General features: G+C 43.5%; 3 protein-coding genes and 1 long non-coding RNA gene across 4 annotated transcripts; 2 read left to right on the top strand and 2 right to left on the bottom strand.

Moving 5' to 3' along the window:
• Positions 1-1,155: 1,155 nt before the first annotated feature.
• On the top strand, positions 1,156-2,403 carry LOC117735234 (cytochrome c oxidase subunit 6A, mitochondrial). Its single transcript, XM_034539742.1, has 4 exons — positions 1,156-1,280; positions 1,620-1,695; positions 1,965-2,107; positions 2,199-2,403. The coding sequence occupies exons 2-4, from the start codon at positions 1,620-1,622 to the stop codon at positions 2,286-2,288; spliced, it is 309 nt and encodes a 102-aa protein (XP_034395633.1). The 5' UTR covers positions 1,156-1,280; the 3' UTR covers positions 2,289-2,403.
• Positions 2,404-3,253: 850 nt separating this feature from the next.
• Positions 3,254-10,430, bottom strand: armc5 (armadillo repeat containing 5). The gene is given in 12 exon segments (XM_034539342.1): positions 3,254-4,020; positions 4,023-5,162; positions 5,491-5,623; positions 6,092-6,784; positions 6,786-6,892; positions 6,991-7,523; positions 7,525-7,871; positions 8,871-8,981; positions 9,109-9,144; positions 9,235-9,498; positions 9,883-9,936; positions 10,072-10,430. Coding segments are annotated over 12 exon segments (3,789 nt in total). The 5' UTR covers positions 10,133-10,430; the 3' UTR covers positions 3,254-3,710.
• si:dkey-66i24.7 lies at positions 10,309-11,962 on the top strand. Its single transcript, XM_034539341.1, has 2 exons — positions 10,309-10,642; positions 10,923-11,962. The coding sequence occupies exons 1-2, from the start codon at positions 10,549-10,551 to the stop codon at positions 11,219-11,221; spliced, it is 393 nt and encodes a 130-aa protein (XP_034395232.1). The 5' UTR covers positions 10,309-10,548; the 3' UTR covers positions 11,222-11,962.
• Positions 11,963-12,544: 582 nt separating this feature from the next.
• Positions 12,545-16,894, bottom strand: LOC117734898. The gene is made up of 3 exons (XR_004609832.1): positions 14,190-16,894; positions 13,581-13,811; positions 12,545-13,460 (listed from the first exon to the last, which is right to left on the bottom strand). It is a non-coding gene; the product is annotated as an uncharacterized LOC117734898 (long non-coding RNA).
• Positions 16,895-19,433: the final 2,539 nt, after the last annotated feature.

Raw genomic sequence — 19,433 nt, 5'->3', positions numbered from 1 at the left:
CAGACGGGACCAAAATATGACATTCACACTTGAGACTTGAGCCTTTGTGTGAAGATATTTAATGCTAGATATTTCGTTATGCATAATTGCATCCTTTAGTTTAGATACTTTATACGCTATTGGGTGGATTAGTAATAAATTACTAGTATGTTGTGTTTTTATGTAAAACGTGACTAAAGCTGTCAGATTAATGAAGTGGAGTTTAAGATACACTAACCTCTGACATGTCTCATAACTCATTAAACTGCCTTTTTAACTATACAGGTTCTTCTGTGCAGGTAAATCAACTTGAATGCAAACTTTGATTTTACAGGCTGGAGGTTTCAAGGCAGTAAGGAGCCCAATGCAGACAGGAGAGGCTATAAGGAGCGTTTAAGGACAAAGCAACACTTCTCCAACTGGTGGACAGTTTATTTTAAAGGTAAACTAATTTTTTTTTACAATAAATCCCTTTACTTGTCATTATTTCACATAAGGTCACATTTCTATCAAAAAATTCCAGCCCAGTGATCAAAAGACTTTGTATGACTTCATGTCTTATGCAGTACACAAGCTTTTTATGGTCTATACTAAACTGCCAAAATGAAAACCCTTTGTTTGTATACATTTTATTTGTGTTGTTTATTCACATCGAGATCTACAAATGTGCAAATAATTCAAACTTGTTATGTCTTTAGGACAGCAGTGTAATGGCACAGTGCAGGACAGATATGTTGCTCAATTTACACATGCCTGTACACTATTTACAGTTATAAATATAACTTTTATTTCAGTACTTTTTGCCCAGAAGATCCTCAGAGGTAATTACATGGGCCTCAATGGCTTCAGGATTTAATTTCAGCATATCAGTGTTTATCTAATCTTGATACCAAAAGGACTTATGATAACAGAGGAGTAATAACTTTTTTTTTTATAAAGTAAATAGACTAGAGATTAGTCCGCTTCGTGGTGCTTTCAGCGACTTCATTAATGGTGAATAATCAGCCCTCTGCTCTTGCTAGTGTTGGTAATGCAGGCTGAATGTGCTACGCAGCACCGACACACTCCTCCTCCCCCGTCCTCTTCCTCACATATCAGCCTTTGCACTTGTCCAAATATAAATAAGTTTCTTGGCGCATGGACAGATTGAAATGGGGAGGAGTCTGACACCCTGAGTTGAGCTCAGGACAGACTGAAGGACAAACAAGCAGGAAGGAGAAGACAATTATAGTAGCGTGGAGTTTTTTCCAGAAAAATAAGTGGATATTAAAGCATATTGCATACTGCCTGCCTGAAGAAAAGTAAGTTTTTGCCTGATTTTCTTGTATTTTAATTATTTTTTAATGACTTATATACACCACCAGCAGGCCCAGCCTCAACCGCCTGCTGTTTGTTTGTAGAGGGCCATATGACAAATAACTTCAAATGACTTGATGTGGGAGAAATGTGTGGTGTTTAAATAGCTGTGTATTATTATTTAAACATTGTTGTGTTTTTGCCTCAGTGTAAAGCTTATGAAGGCTGCCTTAACATGCAAATAAAAGAATCGACAGGTGTCATATGTTCTGGTGCATAACATTGAACTTATTAACTGCAAAGGTTTCTCAAACTTTCTCTCTTCTCCCTCCCCGCCTCTAAAGATGTTTGCGTCTCCGGCTGCTTTGGCTGCTCGACGGGTGCTTGCGGCTGCGTCAGCTTCGAGCCACGAGGGAGGAGGTCAGTGTGTCTCTACTGTTCCCCTCAAAATGCATCAACGCCTCCAGATTCAGAGACTTTTGTTGAACAGTAACTGAACGTCTGCAGTGCTGGCAGGGAGCCATCCTGCACATCTATTCTACTTGGCAAACGAAGAGGAATCCTATTTTATTATTGATATGGACTCTGTAGACGAGAGACAGCTTGCTATAAATTGTATTGTCTTCCTTTCCCACCGTGTCTTATTTAGTGCTTCCGTCATGCACTTTCACTAATTGTGTTTTCCACAGCAAAGACCTGGAAGATACTGACCTTTGTTTTGGCCTTACCTGGTGTCGGTGTCTGCATTGCCAACGCCTACCTGAAGATGCAGGCACACTCCCACGATCAGCCACAATTTGTACCGTATCCTCACCTGCGTATCCGCACCAAGGCGAGTCCCGATCTTGATTTGTAATGAGATGAATCTTTTTTTTTTTTTTCTTCTCCTGTTGACTTTTCTTCTTTCTACGTTTATATTCCAGAAATTCCCCTGGGGAGATGGAAACCACTCTCTGTTCCACAACCATCACACCAATGCTCTGCCTGGTGGCTTCGAGGACTCCCACCACTGAGAGCATCAGCCACTTTCCTCAGCTGTGTGTTGCTGCTTGTATAAAACTGCAGTCTGCAGTGTACTTGGCTTAAGTGTATCGACCAAGGGGCCACCTAGACATGAATAAAACCACTTTGTGCTGCATTACAATGAGCGCCATTTCTTTGTTTTGACCTTACCGTGTCTTTTAAATATCAACACAAGGGGTCGGCTAAGTCGCAATTGTTATAATCCTGCAGTTAAGGGCTCTCCAAGATCAAAAGAAGAGATGTTTTTAGAGGTTATAGAAAGTGTAGAGTGCTGCAGAGAAGGCGTATTTTTTTTGTCAGCCAACCCGGAGATTAGCATCGCGAGTAAATGTTTACTTTGGATTAGTTCAGAAAAATAAGCTCTGTTGTTTATGATAGACATGTTAAGATAATCTTAACAATAAACACCACTTTTATGATTTTTTTAAAAAGCGACAATACAATTTGGCAGAAGTAGAACGTTAACGTTAAGCTGTAAACAAACCACATTACAGTCACATGACTGACCTCTTCCACAACAGCCTTTCCTCTTAGCGTGACATATAGCATCCATCTACAAGTTGGAAAGTCTTAATAAGCATAGTATGTAAGAGCTCAGAGATTACCACAACGACAAAGGCAGAATAGTGAGTAGGAGTTTCCGTGTTCGGTTTGATAACGTTTAATGTCCCCGGCAACGTCACAAGATGGTTTTCACTGGCGCATCTTAGGTCGTAGAAGAAAACTTTAAAGGTTTGCGTTAACCACGGACCTTAGTTCAAACTAAATGAAAAGTCAGGGGATCATGCAAGTCATCACGGCTCGTCCTCTTGAGACCATGACCTCTACCAAATTGTATGGCAGTTCATCCGATGGCCGTTTCACGATGTTTTGTAATTGTATAATAAAACCGACTGAAAACCGCGGTGCGGTCAGATTACTGTGGTCCAACAACAAGAAGAAACCAAAAGCAAAGTGATGTTCCAACAATATATTCAGTGGCATAAATTCATGAGACAGTTGGAATCTATACATTGTATATCTGCTAATCCATATTATCTCTATGTACAAAATAAACAACTGGCTACTAAACCAACCCTGATAATTCCAGTACTTCCAGCTAAATGACAATCATCAAATCCATCTTAAGACTTTTTCCACAAAAAAAGAAAGAAATTACAATGCAAATGTCATTAGTAAATTATAATACAATTATGTCATGCTGGGACAGAATACAGTTTACATGAAAACTAAATTGAAATTATGCTTCCACCTTGTGAAAATAAATCAACAGTCAGTTCTGTTATCGCTCAAGAAATTCATACAGCAGTTTTTTTTAATGAAAACAACTACAGTGGCTGATATTAAGCCCCGCAGTCGACTCTCACTTCACTTACATGCCACCCAACTCTACTCAATATTTCCCTCCTCGTTCATCTCAGAGCTACTGTGGCCAGACTTAGTAGATCCTGTTTCAGAGTCTCCGTACAGTCGGCCTCTCTGGCAAGTCTGTGAAGACAAATCCCAGCAAGGGAGGAGGACACGAAGGGCCGAGGACAGTCCTGACAACCCAGCAGCAGAGAGACGCAGGCCCGACCCAGTGATGGGTAGCTGTACCGCTGGGAAAACCAGTACATCTGGGGGAGGAGAGCGGCCAGGGGCCCACCTCCTCCTGAGGAAGAAAAGGAGTCCTGCGCTGCTGATTTCAGACGATGTTCTGAACTTTTCAAGTTCTTTGGTCTTAACCTCAACTCACGTGTTCAAGTGATTTGTCCACCACTGATCTGGAAACTGGAGTGGCCCTTTTGATTGTCTTAAGATCCGAACTTGTATCGAGTCCTCCGGTTTTGTTTCTGTGTGTCTGATGCTGGGAACTATTTGGTTTCTTTGTCTGTCCCGGTTGATTTTCTGTTTGCGCCTCAAAACCAGTCAACTCTAACTCAGATGTTCGATTCGCCAGGTTCTCCTCAGCAGACTCGGTGCATTCATGGTCCATTTTAGATACAGCCTTCTCAGCTTTGTCCAGTGTGGGAGCTGATGCAGCTCGACTAGCAGGACGGGTGGAGCAGGACAGGAGTAGAGACACACAAAGACCCTCCAACTCTCTCTGCAACTCAGGTACCAAAAATCTGCACGCTCCAATCATCATCTCGCCTAAAGCAGTTTTCTGGAAATCAAAGTCTTCTGTTGAGCAATGCCCTCGCTCTCTTTGGCAGATCCCAAGTCCTTCAAGGATTAATTTGTCCAAGATCGGACACTGTCCTCCCTTCTCTTCTTCGTCGCTTTCCCTGGTCGTTCCTGTGTCCTTGGTGAGGCGGCATCCATGCAGGTAGTGCAGCACTGGCAGCAGCATACCTGTGCTGACATCTTTGATGCGGATGGCTTCTTCCACATTGCTCTGAGCTTCTCCAAATCCGCCTCTCAACAGAGCCCAGAAGTATTGAGAGCCGATCCCGTCCGTCCCCTCCTCCCTGGCTACTGCCTCCCTGTTGGCTCGGACCTGAATCCCACCGTCCAGCAACAAGAGGAGGTCAAAGTTCGAGACGCCGTAGGGACAGGTGTTGGCCAGGCGAGGCCTTTTCGAGGGAGGGGTTGAAACATTGTCAATTTTACTGACTCTCTGCGTTATGACTGGACTTGGATGTTTTTTGTCAAGCTCCATTTTGATGCCAACCGCCAGGGTGGACAGGCATTCAATCAGTAGGGAGGAGAACAGCGAGTGGAGCTGAGAAGTCAGGCCTGAATGCGAAGAATTAAACCAATCAGAAAGAAACTTCCCACCTTCAGTGGGGTGGTCTTCATCCACATCATCGCAACCAAGAGGCTGCAGAGCCAAGAGCAGCCCACCGCTGTCCAGAAGAAGTTTCTTCAACAAGGACTTGTTGCTGTTTGAGAAAAAGAAGGTTAATAAAGATCATATATGATCACTTTTCTGGATTAACTTTGTAATGGCCTAAATTAATGAGCGCATAGCAAATTAAAAACCATTCACTTAATTTCTTAATACTAAAATATATACTGGTATATATATATATATATATATATATATATATATATATATATATATATATATATATATATATTTTTTTTTTTTTTTTTTTTTTTTTTTATTTAATTTCTTTCTTTTTTTATCTGTATCTTATGACATTCCACTCCTTACATTTACAGACTCACATAGTTACTGAACTCATATTTATATTATCTACTACTCACCTGCTGATTAATGGCAGAGACAACGCACAGTTCATCTTGTCGGACTCGGAGCCTGACAGCATCACGTGGGCAACAACCCCAGAGCCAAATCCAGACTCACACTGGACACGCAGATTATTAAGGAGAGCAAAACCTGCAGAGACAGTCAGTGCAACATTGTAAACTGCTGTTGTATGAAATTCAAAAAGATCCAATGTTTTGTTTAAGTATAGCAAATCTGGTTCTAATAATAATAATAATAATAATAATAATGCATTTTATTTGTAAATCACTTTTCATTCAAAAATAATCTCAGAGTGCTACAGAGTCAGTAGATAGTTAAAAGACAAACTATAATAGAAAAGAAAAGAGTAATATTTATGTAGGGATGCACCGAATTGATAGACCAGATCTGTAAAGAGAGATGATAATCTCAATGATGTAGACAATAATCTACTAGTAAAACAACATTAATACCATGTGAATTATCTTTAACCTTTATAAGACAATGAGCAACTGTATGTTGTGCTTTCATTGCTTGTTACAAATACAGTTACAAGGGTTATGGGTCAAATGGTTGTTCTAAAGTTACTGTGTTGCAGATGAAGGATCTTTATCTCACCAAGTTGTTTAACTTTGGCTTTCACCCGGTCCGTCTGCCTCTCCTCTCCCTGAAATCCTCCCCCTCTCTGGCAGAGATGGTGGCGGATCAGCGCGACCGAGCCGGTTCGGACCAGTGCCTGCAAACAGTTGGGGTTGCAGCTCAGCCTGCAAAGCATCCGGAAGCACCTGCTGCTGGGGTCCTGGTGCTGGGTGAGGTAGTAAAGCAAACCGGACATGACGCCCGAGCTGATCAGAGCAGCACTTGGTTCGGTGGCGTGAGAGAAGCGCGACAGCAGCAGCAGGATGGGCGACTCGGGCGTCCAGGGTTCAGGGTGGTAGGGGTGGCTGTAAGCCATCTGGCGGGGCACTGACGGAGGGGTATCAAGAGTGACTTTAGTCAAACAAGCTGCCGCATGAGGACGCTGCCTCCTTCTGTGAGGGGATAAGAACTTTGAGGGAGAGAATGGTGTTTGGGTGGTTTTAATGGGAGAGGAGAGAGTGGAAGAACTGGGCTGGGTTTGCGGTGTGAGCACAGTGCAAGGTGGAGAACTAGAGGGTTCAGTGATTTTACATGAGGATGACAGTTGGGGCTGGGCCGAAGAGGACACGGGGGAAGGCTGAGCAGCCTTTTTAGAAGAAGAGGCCATAGGGTTTGATGGAGAAGAGTTTTTTAAGAGAGGAAAAGGAATCAGGGTTTGGAGAGGAGGTTTGAGGGGATGAAGACGGTGGGATCTGAAGACTCCCCCATTCTCCTTCAACACCAGAGGAATCCAGCAGGTCCTCCTCTGAAGAAATCAATCCCTCAGACACCAACCAGGACCTGAAGGAAGAGAAAAAAGCATGAAGATAAACAATAGAAACTAGCAGAATCAAATTCACCGGGAATATAGATAAACCAATGCATTAAAATATCCATACCTGAGACTTAAAAAGCTCGATGAACCGAGACCTTGCTCCTTTCCTGCTTCCTCCTTCTTGCAGCCCTCAGAGGGAAAGTCAAATGAGTCGAAACATGATGAGGACAGGAGCTCGGTGGGAGACATGCTCATATCCATCTTCTCAGCAGATTGTTCCTCGCCTCTGGTGAGCTCAACAAGTCGTGCAACAAGCAGAGGGACCAGGCCTAGCTCTTGCAGCTGGTCCATGGCAGATTCATCAAACACAAAGTCTACACAGGCCAGGATGGCGAGTTGGGAAAGGGGATGACTCTGATGGGCAGCCAGAAAGCCAATCAGCACCTCTAATCCACTGCTCTCCTTCACCTTGGCGCGGTTGACCGCCTCCTTGCAGCACAAGCACAGTGCCATTGAGGAAGACTTCAGACTTCAGGGGATCCTTTTGACCTCCTCAGTGAAGTTCTGAATGACCCCCAGTGACCCCACGAAAGGGCGAAGGCAGCCCTGGGAGCACATGTTGGCCAGCGTTTTCAGTGCCAGCTCCTCAAAAGGTTTCACCGCACTGCCCCGACGCCATTACACCGAGCTGAGCGAGGACTCCAGAACGGGACACCTCCCTGGCACATTCAACCCCACAGCCGAGTGTCAGCTCGTGGATGGTCCTGAGCGCCGCCCGCCTCAGCCCTAGCGGGTATTCTGGAACGATGAGGGGGGCAAGAGCCGTTAAGGCCCCCTGGGTGAGCAGCAACAGGCGGTTAGAGTGCGTATCTGAGAGGTAGAGCAGAGCCCGAGCGGCCGACTGAGCACACTCTAGTTTAGGACAGGGCTCTTTGGGTGGGGCAGCAGTGGGGGAGGACGGGCCGGAAGAAAGAGAAACACACAGGAGAAGAAGAGGAACACCACCTGGAAGAAGGAAAAAAGAAATAAGAAAATAGAGGATGTTTTTTTATCTGAGGGCAAATGATAAATCTACACAAAAACATTTCACATATCATGTCAACAGTTTCTGCATGCATGTGAATAGACATTTCCTATTTTAGGCACATGTGACCCTGAACTTAATTCTTATGAAGAAATGACAACACACTTAGACCTCATGACATGTTTATGTCCATAGGTTCAGTCTATTCACTGATAATTCCTAATAATAATAATAATGATAATAATAAAAAATAGCTGGATCTAGGGCTGATTAATATGGAGATTGTTTTCTCGAGCAATCATTTGGTCCATAAAACCATAATACGAATAATAAGTGTGAAGTCATTAAATGTTCTGTTAAGGGAACAAAACCCCAAAAATATTTAGGTCATTATAATGTAAAACAAGAAAAAGCTGAAAAGTCTCAGCTAGAACAATCAAATATTTGGCATTTTTGTTTAAAGAAATTATTCAAACGATTAATTGTTGATCAAAATTATAAGACTAATCAATAATCAACTAATTGTTGGTCTGGCCGTATGGGTTACTTTGTGCTGCTGCACAACTCGCTTATCTTACTGAAGAATAAAAAAAAGATTTCCTAGAATGAGTGTCTGTCTACTATTGATAACTCTTATATGGAGACAGTTCATTTAGCATTGCAGTGACACCTGTCCGGTGTGTGAATAAGACTGTGAACTTCCAGAAAATCAGTAACGCACGTTGATGTGTAATGTTGGTATTTAACCATATATACATCTAAAAATAGATACACTTTCTTCTGCACACAGTGTAACTATTGTAGCACAAATATTGATAACCTGTCCATTTGTCCACATGTGAAACAACAAACATCATTGGAATCACTACTGCTGCTACTACCAAAATGTAAAGTTTCCCCCTTGAGTAGATTTCAAGTTCCATCTCAAATAAGTAATACATTCATAAAATGTAAAATTATGTTTGACATTTAAGACTAACCAGCCGAGTGGATGAGTGCAGAGCTCACTGGATCCATGGCCAAGTTTGCCAAAGCCCGGGCTGCTCGGTTCTGGACGGTGTCCAGGGCCATATTTTCCTTCAGGATCCCCACTGTGACAGACAAGAATTGTTTCGATATTACATGCCATTAAATGTGAAAGGCAAATATTGTGCAAAAGTTGTTTTAAAGTAATTATTCTAAGTTAAATTCCTTATAAGAATGTAAATGACCACTTACCTACGATATGTATCCCATTAAGCTTACGGACCTGTAGTGGCAGACATGTCAAATGTGTCAAATGGGTGCTTTAATAATAAATAATAGAGAATATCTTCTCCATTATTCCTTTTATCTCACCTGGATGCGTGTCTTGCAGCTCAGTGCAGCAGTTTGCTAGGATGCTCAGAGCCAGGTCCAGGGTTTTCCTCGAGCAGTCTGGGTTTTGAGCAGGTCCAACAGGAGCCGGAGACCCCCTTGGGTTCTGAATCGGGCAATGGCAAGCCTTGTCCCCCTTGATGTGCTGCGTCCTGATAGCGACCAGGGCTCGCCACTGAGAGACCCTGGACCTCTTGTCCCCCTCTCTGCCTCCACCTGAGTCCACCTTGCCATGCCCCTGATGTTCAGTCCCTGGTCCAGGTTAGAGAGGTGAGCCAGGCACCACGTCAGAGAAGACTCTGGAGATGATGGGTGACCCTCTCTAGAGGGTGCTCGAGATTGTTCCCCGTCACCTTGCACCGGTGACGCAGACATGGTCTCTCTGCCTGACAAGGCTCCGGGTTCAATTATCTTAATTGTCCTCCTCTCAGTTGAGACAGATACTATTCACTCTGTGTAGTATCACTGGACGCGCACAGTGAACACTGAGAAATTCAATATCATGTCCTTTCACTTTAAATTGTTAGCTTCTTAGCATGTTTTTTTCGCGAGTTCATTCATAAACATTTTTTAAAAATAACATTGTGGGGTGACCAGAAAACTACAGATACCATGAAAAAAGGAAAGTTGTACCACCTGACACCGCAGTCGCTGATGGGAGATGGAGTTCCAACAGCTTCGGTCCACTCCCTAAAAAAACAGGCCTACATCGTGAGAAGGCCGAACAAACGTTATTCTACGTGGTAGACATGTATTATCTCAATGGAACATATTTTTACACATCGAATGGCGGATTAAAGCTCTAATTGATAAATGTTTTGTTACCACTGGCCGAATAATTTTTGTGGAAAAAAATGCAATCGCCTGTGTTAGCCGCTAACGCCATCTTTAGCCAAACAACAAAACAGGGGCGGTCGAGGGAGGGAGCAGGGAGTGAAGAGGTGGGCCGGTGAGATATACGCTGGGACTTGTAGTTTAAACCTCGCTGTTTTTCACCTGACCTCGTGTATTTCCTTCCTTTAAAAAACTACATTCCCCGATGCAGCGATAAATAGTCGTTTGTAATGAACAATTTGCAACGTTTAAGGATTGTAGTTTAGCCGTTCCACCAGAGTACTCAAAAGACCGTTTGTATCAACTAAAACGGACTACAAGTCCCAAGCTGCTAAGTAACGTTGTTATAGTCATCGTTTTACTCGATGCGAGAAAAGACATCGGTGCCTCTGATATGTTGTTAAATTCCACGATAGAAAAACACGGCTGATTAAAAAACGTTGACGGTTACTGTAATGATTTATCATCATGGAGGTGATCGAGACAATTGTGATCCAAAGTACTGAGGTGGCAGAAAAGGAAACGGTTGTGTCCAGCGTGGACAGCGATCAAACTAAAGCAGGTTAGTAGTCGACACCCTGAAGTTAAACAGGTTTCATCCAGTCATCGCGTGAAGCGAGGAGGGCCCGATGAGTGCGCAGTCTCTGCCCATTGCGGTGATTATAGTCATAAACCGTGACCGTATATGGCAGCTTATTACCTCATATTGATGTTATAATCATCATTATTTATGTTTAAAAAAATTAAGAAACACAAAAATAGAAGCAAGAAATGTGTTCAATTGCAAGGTCTTATAATTTAACTATGATTTACATGATACACTTTTTTTTTTTCCTCTCTAGAATTCATATGGACACTGCAGGCCACATGGCACCTGGTCAACACCAGACTAGAAATGGACCAGGCTTTTGATCAGCCAGTATGCAAGAAAAAGAAACTCTGGGAGTCGGTGGCAGAGAAGGTGACCACCAAACTGAAAGAGTCGGAGGCCACCGATGTCACCGTGAAGGCATACGAGTGTGACCTCAAGTGGAGAAACATGTTGGCCACATACAGGAAAAACTCAGAGAGGGCCAAGAGGCTGGGGGCGGCCAGCGTCCACTGGGAGTTCTTCAAGGCCATGCAGCGAGGTTCTGGGTAAGAGCAGGGAGGAGATTGAAGCTCAGCGAAGGGCCAAACTTTGCGGGACGAGAGTGGGCAAGGCCATAGCAGCAAGAGGTTCACCCCGATCCTCCCCAACCCGCCGACAACTGCTGCTTGCACTGCCAGGCCTCCACAGGATGTCCTACAGCTGTACATGGAGCTGCAAGAGAGGAAGATGAACATGTGGGCCCCAGCAGAAAGCCCTGGAGGAGAGGGAAGATAGAGGCCATTACAACCTGGCCCAGGCCATCTCCAGCCTCGCTCAGAAGAACAGCACACAGGTGTCCAAGGACGGACTCTAGGCAAGAAGAGACGTTGTTTTCTATCCACAAAAGCTTTTATCATACTGCACGAGGAAAACTGAGTGTGTTTGTTAGAAATGTTTTTAAGGCACATTTTTAACTATTACAGTTTTTAAGATTAGTTTGGCCAGTCTGAACCAGTTTACCTCATCAAATTTGAGTGCAAGAAAAAAAATATTTTTTTAACTTAAAAACAGGCACCCTGCCAAACTGCACCAGTTATTTATATAAAATGCCAACAATCTATGCAAAAGTAGAACATGTTATTTTTTTATGCAGGCACCGGAAGTGAACACAGTCAAAGGGAAATTATCACAACAGTATTCATTGGCACATTTGTACCATTAATGTATTAATAATATACACTTTGTCAGTATGCACAACTTCACTTTGTAATGTATTCCAATAAACAATCCTGCAATAATTACTATAGTTTAGTACGGAAACACTCACTTGACTGTTTATTTTGAAACTTCTACCGGCTATATTGGACTTGAGATGGAAGTGTATTTAGAATCATGGAAGTGTACTGTCCTCCAGTGGTCACAGTGAGGAACTGCAACATTTTCTTCCGTAGAGTTGTTATGACAGTAATACGAAATACTGCCGGAAACTTTAAACAGACATTTTGAAAGCGGTGTTGGTCTGGAGATGAATTAGACTGGGAGATCGAGGTAGTCATAGCATACACTCGCTTCCGGTCATTCCTTTCAAATAAGTTTGGGTGAAAAAACTGAATGATGAAGAGAAAAAAAAAATTAAATTCATTGTCCCTTCATTGACTTATTTTTCTGGTCATTTGTCAGGTTCTTTTCGGCACCCCATAGTTTAAGAGCCTGGATATGATGTCACGAGTCAGACTTTTCAGTGGTTATTATTTGTGTTCTTTACCCATACGCTGTATGAAGTTTGTGAAACAACCCATCAAACCTAACACTATAAATACAGTAGCATTTACATACATCCACAGTACTAAGGTATATTTTGTGTGATTACATTTTTATTTTCTATTTGTAAAATGTAACAAGGGGTGATAATGTTCTATTTCTCTTAGTCAAATACCATCATTTGTCATCTCCATGATGGTTAATTACAGTAATAACAATGCTTCAAAAGCAAACCTATCCGTTATCCGACAGTCGTAATGAGAGACCCAGAAAATAGAGATTCTGTGAAGATGAACTTTTATATAAAAGAGCCATTTCCCAGCAGACATCGTCACATCACACGCTTCCAGATTCAAACATTTTAAACAACAAATCTGAGATGGTGTCTCGTCTGCGTACACCCTCGTCATCCATCTCCAACTCCCCCTCTCGGGTTGTGGCTTCCTCTTTCTCAATGTCCCCCTGAACGACCTGTCCCAAGTCTAAAAACATGTTGTGCAAGACACAGGTGGTCAGCACAACAGCTCTCGCTCGCTCGTAGTTTCCGATATCCAGATACCGGAGCCTTTTAAATCGGGCTTTCAGGTTGGCAACAGCCTGGTCCAAGATGTGAAAATGCTCCTCGAGCATCTCGTTGAAGAGCTCCTCTCTCGGTCCGATACTTCTCGAGTATGGAGTTAAAATCTGAGCAGTGAGCGGGTAGCCGGCTCTGGCCACGAGGCAGGAGCCAGAGGGCATCAGTTCAGGCTGCTGCTCGAGGTTTGTCCCTCAGAGCGCTGCCTCTGTCCATGTCTGAGGCCTCTACCGGTTCTGCAGTGGAGGAACCGGCCTTTACGGTCGCATGCGAGCTGCAGGTTCAGCCAGGAGTCGGGATGGGCCTCCTTCTTCATCCTCTTCACTTCAGGCACCGTGCTCTCCACGTCATGCTTCCCTATTGGCAGGCGGATTCGGGATGCGCGTGTGTCCCAACACTCCCAGGACCCGAGGGACACCTTGCTGCTCCTTCTCTGGGCCGCAAAGTGGAAAGAGGGCTTCACAGCCTCCCCGCCTGAAAAACAGAGAGGAAACAAACCCATCGTTATCATTCCCAAACGCCTGTTTCTACTCTCAAATCCCTGGCATCACTTTACTGATCACGTCCGACAAACCACACTGAGGTCAAACCCACCGACTGGCCACCGGATTTGCTTCTCTTGCAGCATGTTGAGGCGCTCGCAGAAAGAAAAGAAGATCCTGTGGATGTTTCCTTTCTCCAGGTGGAAGCGGCGGGATACAGAGCGTAGCTGACGCGCTCAGAGAGCAGAGTGAGGGACAGCTGGACGGTGTGGGACAGGGACAAGCGGGCCCGTCCGGCCATCCGAGCCCTGGACTCAGAGTTTTGAAGCAGATCTGTGATGTACTGATGGGAGAGAAGGTGAACAAAAAAGTAGATTCAACAGCTTTTTCAGGAGAAAACTAACATGGTTCCAACAAAGACTTTATCTCACAGGTTTGACAGCGTAAACAATAAGCTCTCATATACAAACCAGAACAAGGGGCAGCTAGAAAAAAACATTGGGAAATGTGTATATCTGCCAATACTGTAGCTGTCTTCTCACTTTGGGAGGAGATTTGTTTTGTTAATTAATGTTATTCATAATTTCTTCAATCCATTCACTCTTTAGATAAATCAACCAGTACAAAGGAAAACACGTGAGCTCAGCCTGTAAGTACAATTATGTTAATATGTAAACTTATTCTAATAACAGTCAGTAGCATCCACCTAACAGACCGACACCTTGACTGCTGCACCGTCAACGGTCTCCATCGGTTCTCGGGGCTCCGGCGTCCTCTTCCTCCGGGGGACTGAAGCACGTTTCCGTCGGTAAAACTTGGGGCTCCGCGCTCGCTCGACTCGGCAGCAGCTGAACGCCGCTCGCGGGCGGAGGCCGAGCTTTATGTGGAGCCATCAGATCCGCCTCCAGGATCTCCTCCACCGCCTGGTCCAGCCGCTGCTCCAGCTCGCCCGGAGACAGGGGCTGCCACTCTCGCTCCACGACGTCCAGCACGGCTCGGCCCGCCGATAACACGCACTCGCGGACGTCCATTTGTGGCGGTCTGTGTTCGCATCCAGTCGGACGCCGCGCTGCCTTCATGTGCAGTCGGAAAGTTCGCAACCTCAGAAGGAAAGACGAGCAGCTTGCGTCATCGTTTGCAAAGCGGTGCGTTCTTTGACGTGTTTTAAGCATATCTTTTACATTTTATAAATATTGAATTTGAGAGCTAAAATACCGCCAAAAGTCGACTGACATAATTAATAATGTTTCAAGCAAAAATGCCAAACACTCAGTTTCTCGTGATCGTTTACTGCTTCTCTGTTTTATGTAAATGTCAAATTCTGAGAATAGTTTATTACTTTGCATTAAAGTTTGCACGTGAATGCTGCAGAAAACCATACATTTGTTATCAAGGTTTAGTGATAAGGATGTTGTTTTATTAAGTAGTATTATTAGTAATTAGTGTCTGTAGCACGGCCTGGCCTTGCACGGACAGGCATTACTTTGCCACGTTTTCTTTCTGTGTTAAATATGTTGAGTTCCTCTCCCAGTTAGAAACTGTGAGATCCAATCTCATATCTCTCAGTCTGTTCTTCATCTAGACTAGTGGTTCTTAAGGTGGGTTCGGCGAGTCACTCTCAGGGGTTCGGCAAGGGTCAAGACACACACAGTATAGCCAGGTTCACGCTAGCAATTTTCGTGTCGTTGTTTGTCGGTCGTCAAAAAATGATCTGCCGACATTTTAGCAACACGCCATTTTTCTTCGCTGTGTTATGCTGCGTTCACACCAAAAAAATTGCCAAGTCAATGCACAGACGTGAATGGAATAAATAGAGCGAAGCGAAAGATTCGCCTGTCAACAAACCGATCCTCATAGCATCGTACGAAGTTGCGTACCCTGATCGCAAAGCAGGGCAAACCACACACCATTGGTGAAAAACCAGCTGCGTTGAAGATGGCGAATATCATGCTGGGAACAGCTGCTGAAGATAAGTTATCCCAAATTCCTCTTTCAAATGACACTATCAGCAGCAGAATAGACGACATGAGCGATGACATCTTCGCTCAAGTAGTTGCAGATCTGATTTCAAGCCCAGCAAAATTCAGCCTCCAACTTGACTTGAGACCACCGATGTTTCCAATCTAAGCCAGCTTGTTGTATTTGTGCGCTATATGAAAGACAACGAGATAAAGGAAGATTTTGGATTACAACAACAACCAAGGCAGTCGATGTGAAGAAACTCGTGGATGACTTCTTCAGAGACAACGATCTTTCGTGGAATATGGTTTCTGCAGTTTGTTCGGACGGAGCTCCAGCCATGCTGGGACGACACTCTGGTTTTGGAGCTCTGGTGAAATCTGATGCACCACACATCATTGTTACGCACTGTGTTCTTCACAGGCATGAGTTGGCAACGAAAACCTTGCAGAAGTATTAAAAATTGTAGTTGAATGTGTGAACTACGTGCGAAAATAGTGCTATGAAGCACCGCATCTTCAAAGAGCTGTGTAAGGAAATGGGCTCTGAATTCGAGGTACTTCTGTACCATTCTAACGTTCGGTGGTTATCCCGGGAAAAGGTGCTGAATCGTGTTTTTGCCATGTGTGTGGAATTTTTGGCGAGAATACCAACATTGTCACGCAGATTGCTTCGAAAATTCTGAGTTCATTCTCATTTTGGCGTACATGGCCGATATTTTCGATGCTCTCAATTATCTCGATCGCCAGATGCAGGGGCGGTGGAGTCAACATCATCGAAGCAGAAGAAAAACCTGAAGGCGTTTAAAAAAATTAAAAAGCTACCTTAATGGAAACGACGAAAAGAGAATGATAACGCCGCAAACTTTCCCCTGCTGGACGACTGTGTGAGTAAGATCGAAGACGTGTCTGGAATTGGAGACGTTTCTGTACCTGAGGAGCTGAAGCAAGCAATTGCCGTGCACTTAGATGAGCTCGCAAAGTCTCTCGACGGATACTTCCCTACCAGAGAGTCACATCCAACATGGGTGAGACAGCCGTTCACGTTTAGTGTTGCGACAGCAGATGTCAAAGATGAATAACTCGATGAAATCATTGAACTTCAGCAGAACCAGCTTCAACAGCAACTCTTCAGAACAGCAACGCTCTCAACGTTTTGGTGTCACCAAATCGTATCATACCCTCTTATTGCCAAGAAAGCCCTCGAGATACTCACACCGTTTGTTACAACGTATCTTTGCGAGCAATCCTTTTCGAGGACATGAAAACTAAGAAAAGGAACAGACTTTGTTGTGAAAATGACATGAGAGTGGCACTTGCCAAGGTGAAGCCGCGCATTTCAGAACTCGTCTCTGAAAGGCAACAGCAAAAGTCACATTGATTTGCAGTAATATTCATTGAGTTATGTTTTTGTGTGAAATTCATGTTTTGTTGGTTTTCTTCTTTGAACAGTGATTTTTGTGTAGAACTGATGCATGGTCATTGTGTGCACTAATAAAATATATACCTATGTTTTGAAGAAATCATATTTTATTTTTCCAATTACAAAGGGTTCGGCTAATGCATTGATGAAGCTTGCAGGGTTCAGTACCTTCAATATGGTGAAGAACCACTGCTCTAGACTGAACCACCAGTCCAGACCAGTCCAGTATGGGAAGATAGAGGGATTGATTGATGCTATCACGAACAGATACTCAGAGCTGCCCCTTCCCTCTCCTGCCCATCATTGAAGCTCCGTGAGTTAGTTTTTCTTTATGTCTGTTCCACAAATATAAAATAAGGATACACAATTCAAGAAATGGAAGTGAAGAGAAGAGTCTGTGCCATCTGTCTAAGATGTTGTCTTGTGGGGATTCTCTCTCGTAGTATTTTTGTGTTTACATATGAGCTTTTGATGCTATCTAGCAACGTGTCAAACAGTACATCTGTGATTGACAGGTTCGATCAAGACTAATTTTATTCTTCTAAGAAGGACTGAATGGGTTTTTTTCCATAGCTGTTACTCATTGCAGCGTTGTCTGTGGAGCATTACACATGTAACAGAAACAGTGATGCCACTGTCAGCAAGATATGTCTGGTTGGCATGTGTTCATGTCCCAACTTAATGGGTAAATGTATTAATTAATGTATGTAATTAAGGATGCCTAAATCATCGTATTGGCTATATTGAGCATGAACGCGCAACCCTTTACTTCACACCAGCTGTCACATAGGGGACGCAAATGGAAAATTGGTCCAACAGCCACTTGTAATGTCTGCAATGCGAGCGTGGCAACACAGTAATGGAGCTGCGTTCAGTATACAAATAAAAATAACCACCTCAAGGAATACATTGAGTTCACTCCGGTTACTCAGGCAAAAACTGCTCACAAGCAGCTAACACTAGAGGATACTTTTAAAAGGTTACAGAGAGGGTAGTGGTGCGTCCCTTTCGATGAACAGCCCATCGCTGTTTTAGGGAATACAGGTTGTTGCCTTCTCATGGAGCGTTTGGAGCCACAGTACACCCTCCCAAAGCTTTACAACAAGGCTTCTGACCACCTGTGTTATTTTTCTTTTTTTATCAGTTCTGATGCTTGCCCTGTGTCATTGCTTAGCCCCACTGCACACTGGATTGACTGATTTTAAAGCAGGAGGTAATGCATGCTCATCATTTTCGCGGGTCTTATGCAGCAGAGCATAAAAAAGAGAAAATTGAGGAAATGAACACAAGGGGAAAAATGACAAGCAAAGGGTCCATGTCATTTTGTGGGACAGTGTAATAAACATTTTTAAAAGGCAGTGGATGATATGGGGTTACCAAGCGATGGCTGCATGGTGCACATGCTTTAGCTGGTTGCACTCAAGGGTCTGCTTTCTCAGCGCAGCATCAGACACAATGACGCACGCAACAAATATGTAGGACACTTAAAAAGCATTCATCACAGGCACATCTGGAAGATATCCAAATTGATATGCTGAGGATACTCTCATTCAAGAGGTAAAGTAGATGGAGGTAAGGAGGGCTTCCAGTGAAATGCCAGAGGCCGTGCCTGTGAACAAGGCACACAACACACAGCAAGCAGCAGCACCGGCAGTGTCTATAAGGAGATCTTAGAAGAGATTGAGGCAGGGGTCTGTGAGCACCTCATCAGTAGTTGTTCAGGAGAAAACCATCCCAAGGTCAGACAATCCACTCCAGCACTGGAGGGCGACAGCAAGAGACTCTTTAGTGCAGTCTCAAATGTCGGTGATGAGAAGAGGAACTGGCTGAACGCTAACCGAGATGCTGATTTTCCTGAAGAGGAACCATTGGTATAACTCAATGAGAGAGAAAAAAAAGCTCATGCAGCAGCTCAAATAAAAGATCTTTAAGAACTGCCCTTCCTTGATTTCACAGAGTGCCTTGAGATGTTGTTATTTGCTGTTTAGGTTTTACTGCAATGCTGCTACTTTTCTTTTCTTTTTACTGTTTTCAAGTTAAGCTGCAACACCACTTTAGTTTACTGGTTTACTATAATGCTGCATTAAGCATTTTGTTTTGCATATTTGTTGCATCTGTAAATGTTAAAGCTAAGCTATTACACCACTTCAATGTGGAATTGTTTTGAGTGTTCTAGTTTGATAACAATGCTACACTATGTGGAATTGTCAAGAGGCATTTAAATCATATTTTAGCTTACTTTGTTTCATTAAGGAACAGCTTGGGTGCAGACATGTTTTAATGCATTGCAGAGCTACTCAATTGTCAAGCATATACATTGGATTGAATTCAATAATTTAAATGTACTTTGAATTGTGCACTGTACAACTGTATCATCTATTAAAATAGAAGTATCAGGACTGTCAGATTAAATTACTCGGATCGGGACACCCGAATGAAGAAGGACTTCAAGTTTTAAACACCAACTTTAGTGATTGTAAAGCGTTAACTTTCGAAGAGTTCCGGTCATTTGAATTTGGCATATCACTTTCTGTCGCCGGAGACGGGGTTCGTACTACAAGAGTTTTAGAGTTGTAAAATTAAC

This window comes from Cyclopterus lumpus, chromosome 8 (genome assembly GCF_009769545.1).
Source record: "Cyclopterus lumpus isolate fCycLum1 chromosome 8, fCycLum1.pri, whole genome shotgun sequence".
NCBI lineage: Eukaryota > Metazoa > Chordata > Actinopteri > Perciformes > Cyclopteridae > Cyclopterus > Cyclopterus lumpus.
This window is presented reverse-complemented; position numbering and strand designations above follow the sequence as displayed.

What these genes read in the sequence shown, in the direction of transcription:
- LOC117735234 (XM_034539742.1), top strand. Translation starts at nt 1,620, where the DNA reads ATGTTTGCGTCTCCGGCTGCTTTGGCTGCTCGACGGGTGCTTGCGGCT. An exon ending in TTCGAGCCACGAGGGAGGAG is followed by an intron (nt 1,696 to 1,964) that starts GTCAGTGTGTCT and finishes TGTTTTCCACAG; the next exon opens with CAAAGACCTGGAAGATACTG. An exon ending in ACCTGCGTATCCGCACCAAG is followed by an intron (nt 2,108 to 2,198) that starts GCGAGTCCCGAT and finishes TTTATATTCCAG; the next exon opens with AAATTCCCCTGGGGAGATGG.
- si:dkey-66i24.7 (XM_034539341.1), top strand. Translation starts at nt 10,549, where the DNA reads ATGGAGGTGATCGAGACAATTGTGATCCAAAGTACTGAGGTGGCAGAA. An exon ending in CAGCGATCAAACTAAAGCAG is followed by an intron (nt 10,643 to 10,922) that starts GTTAGTAGTCGA and finishes TTTCCTCTCTAG; the next exon opens with AATTCATATGGACACTGCAG.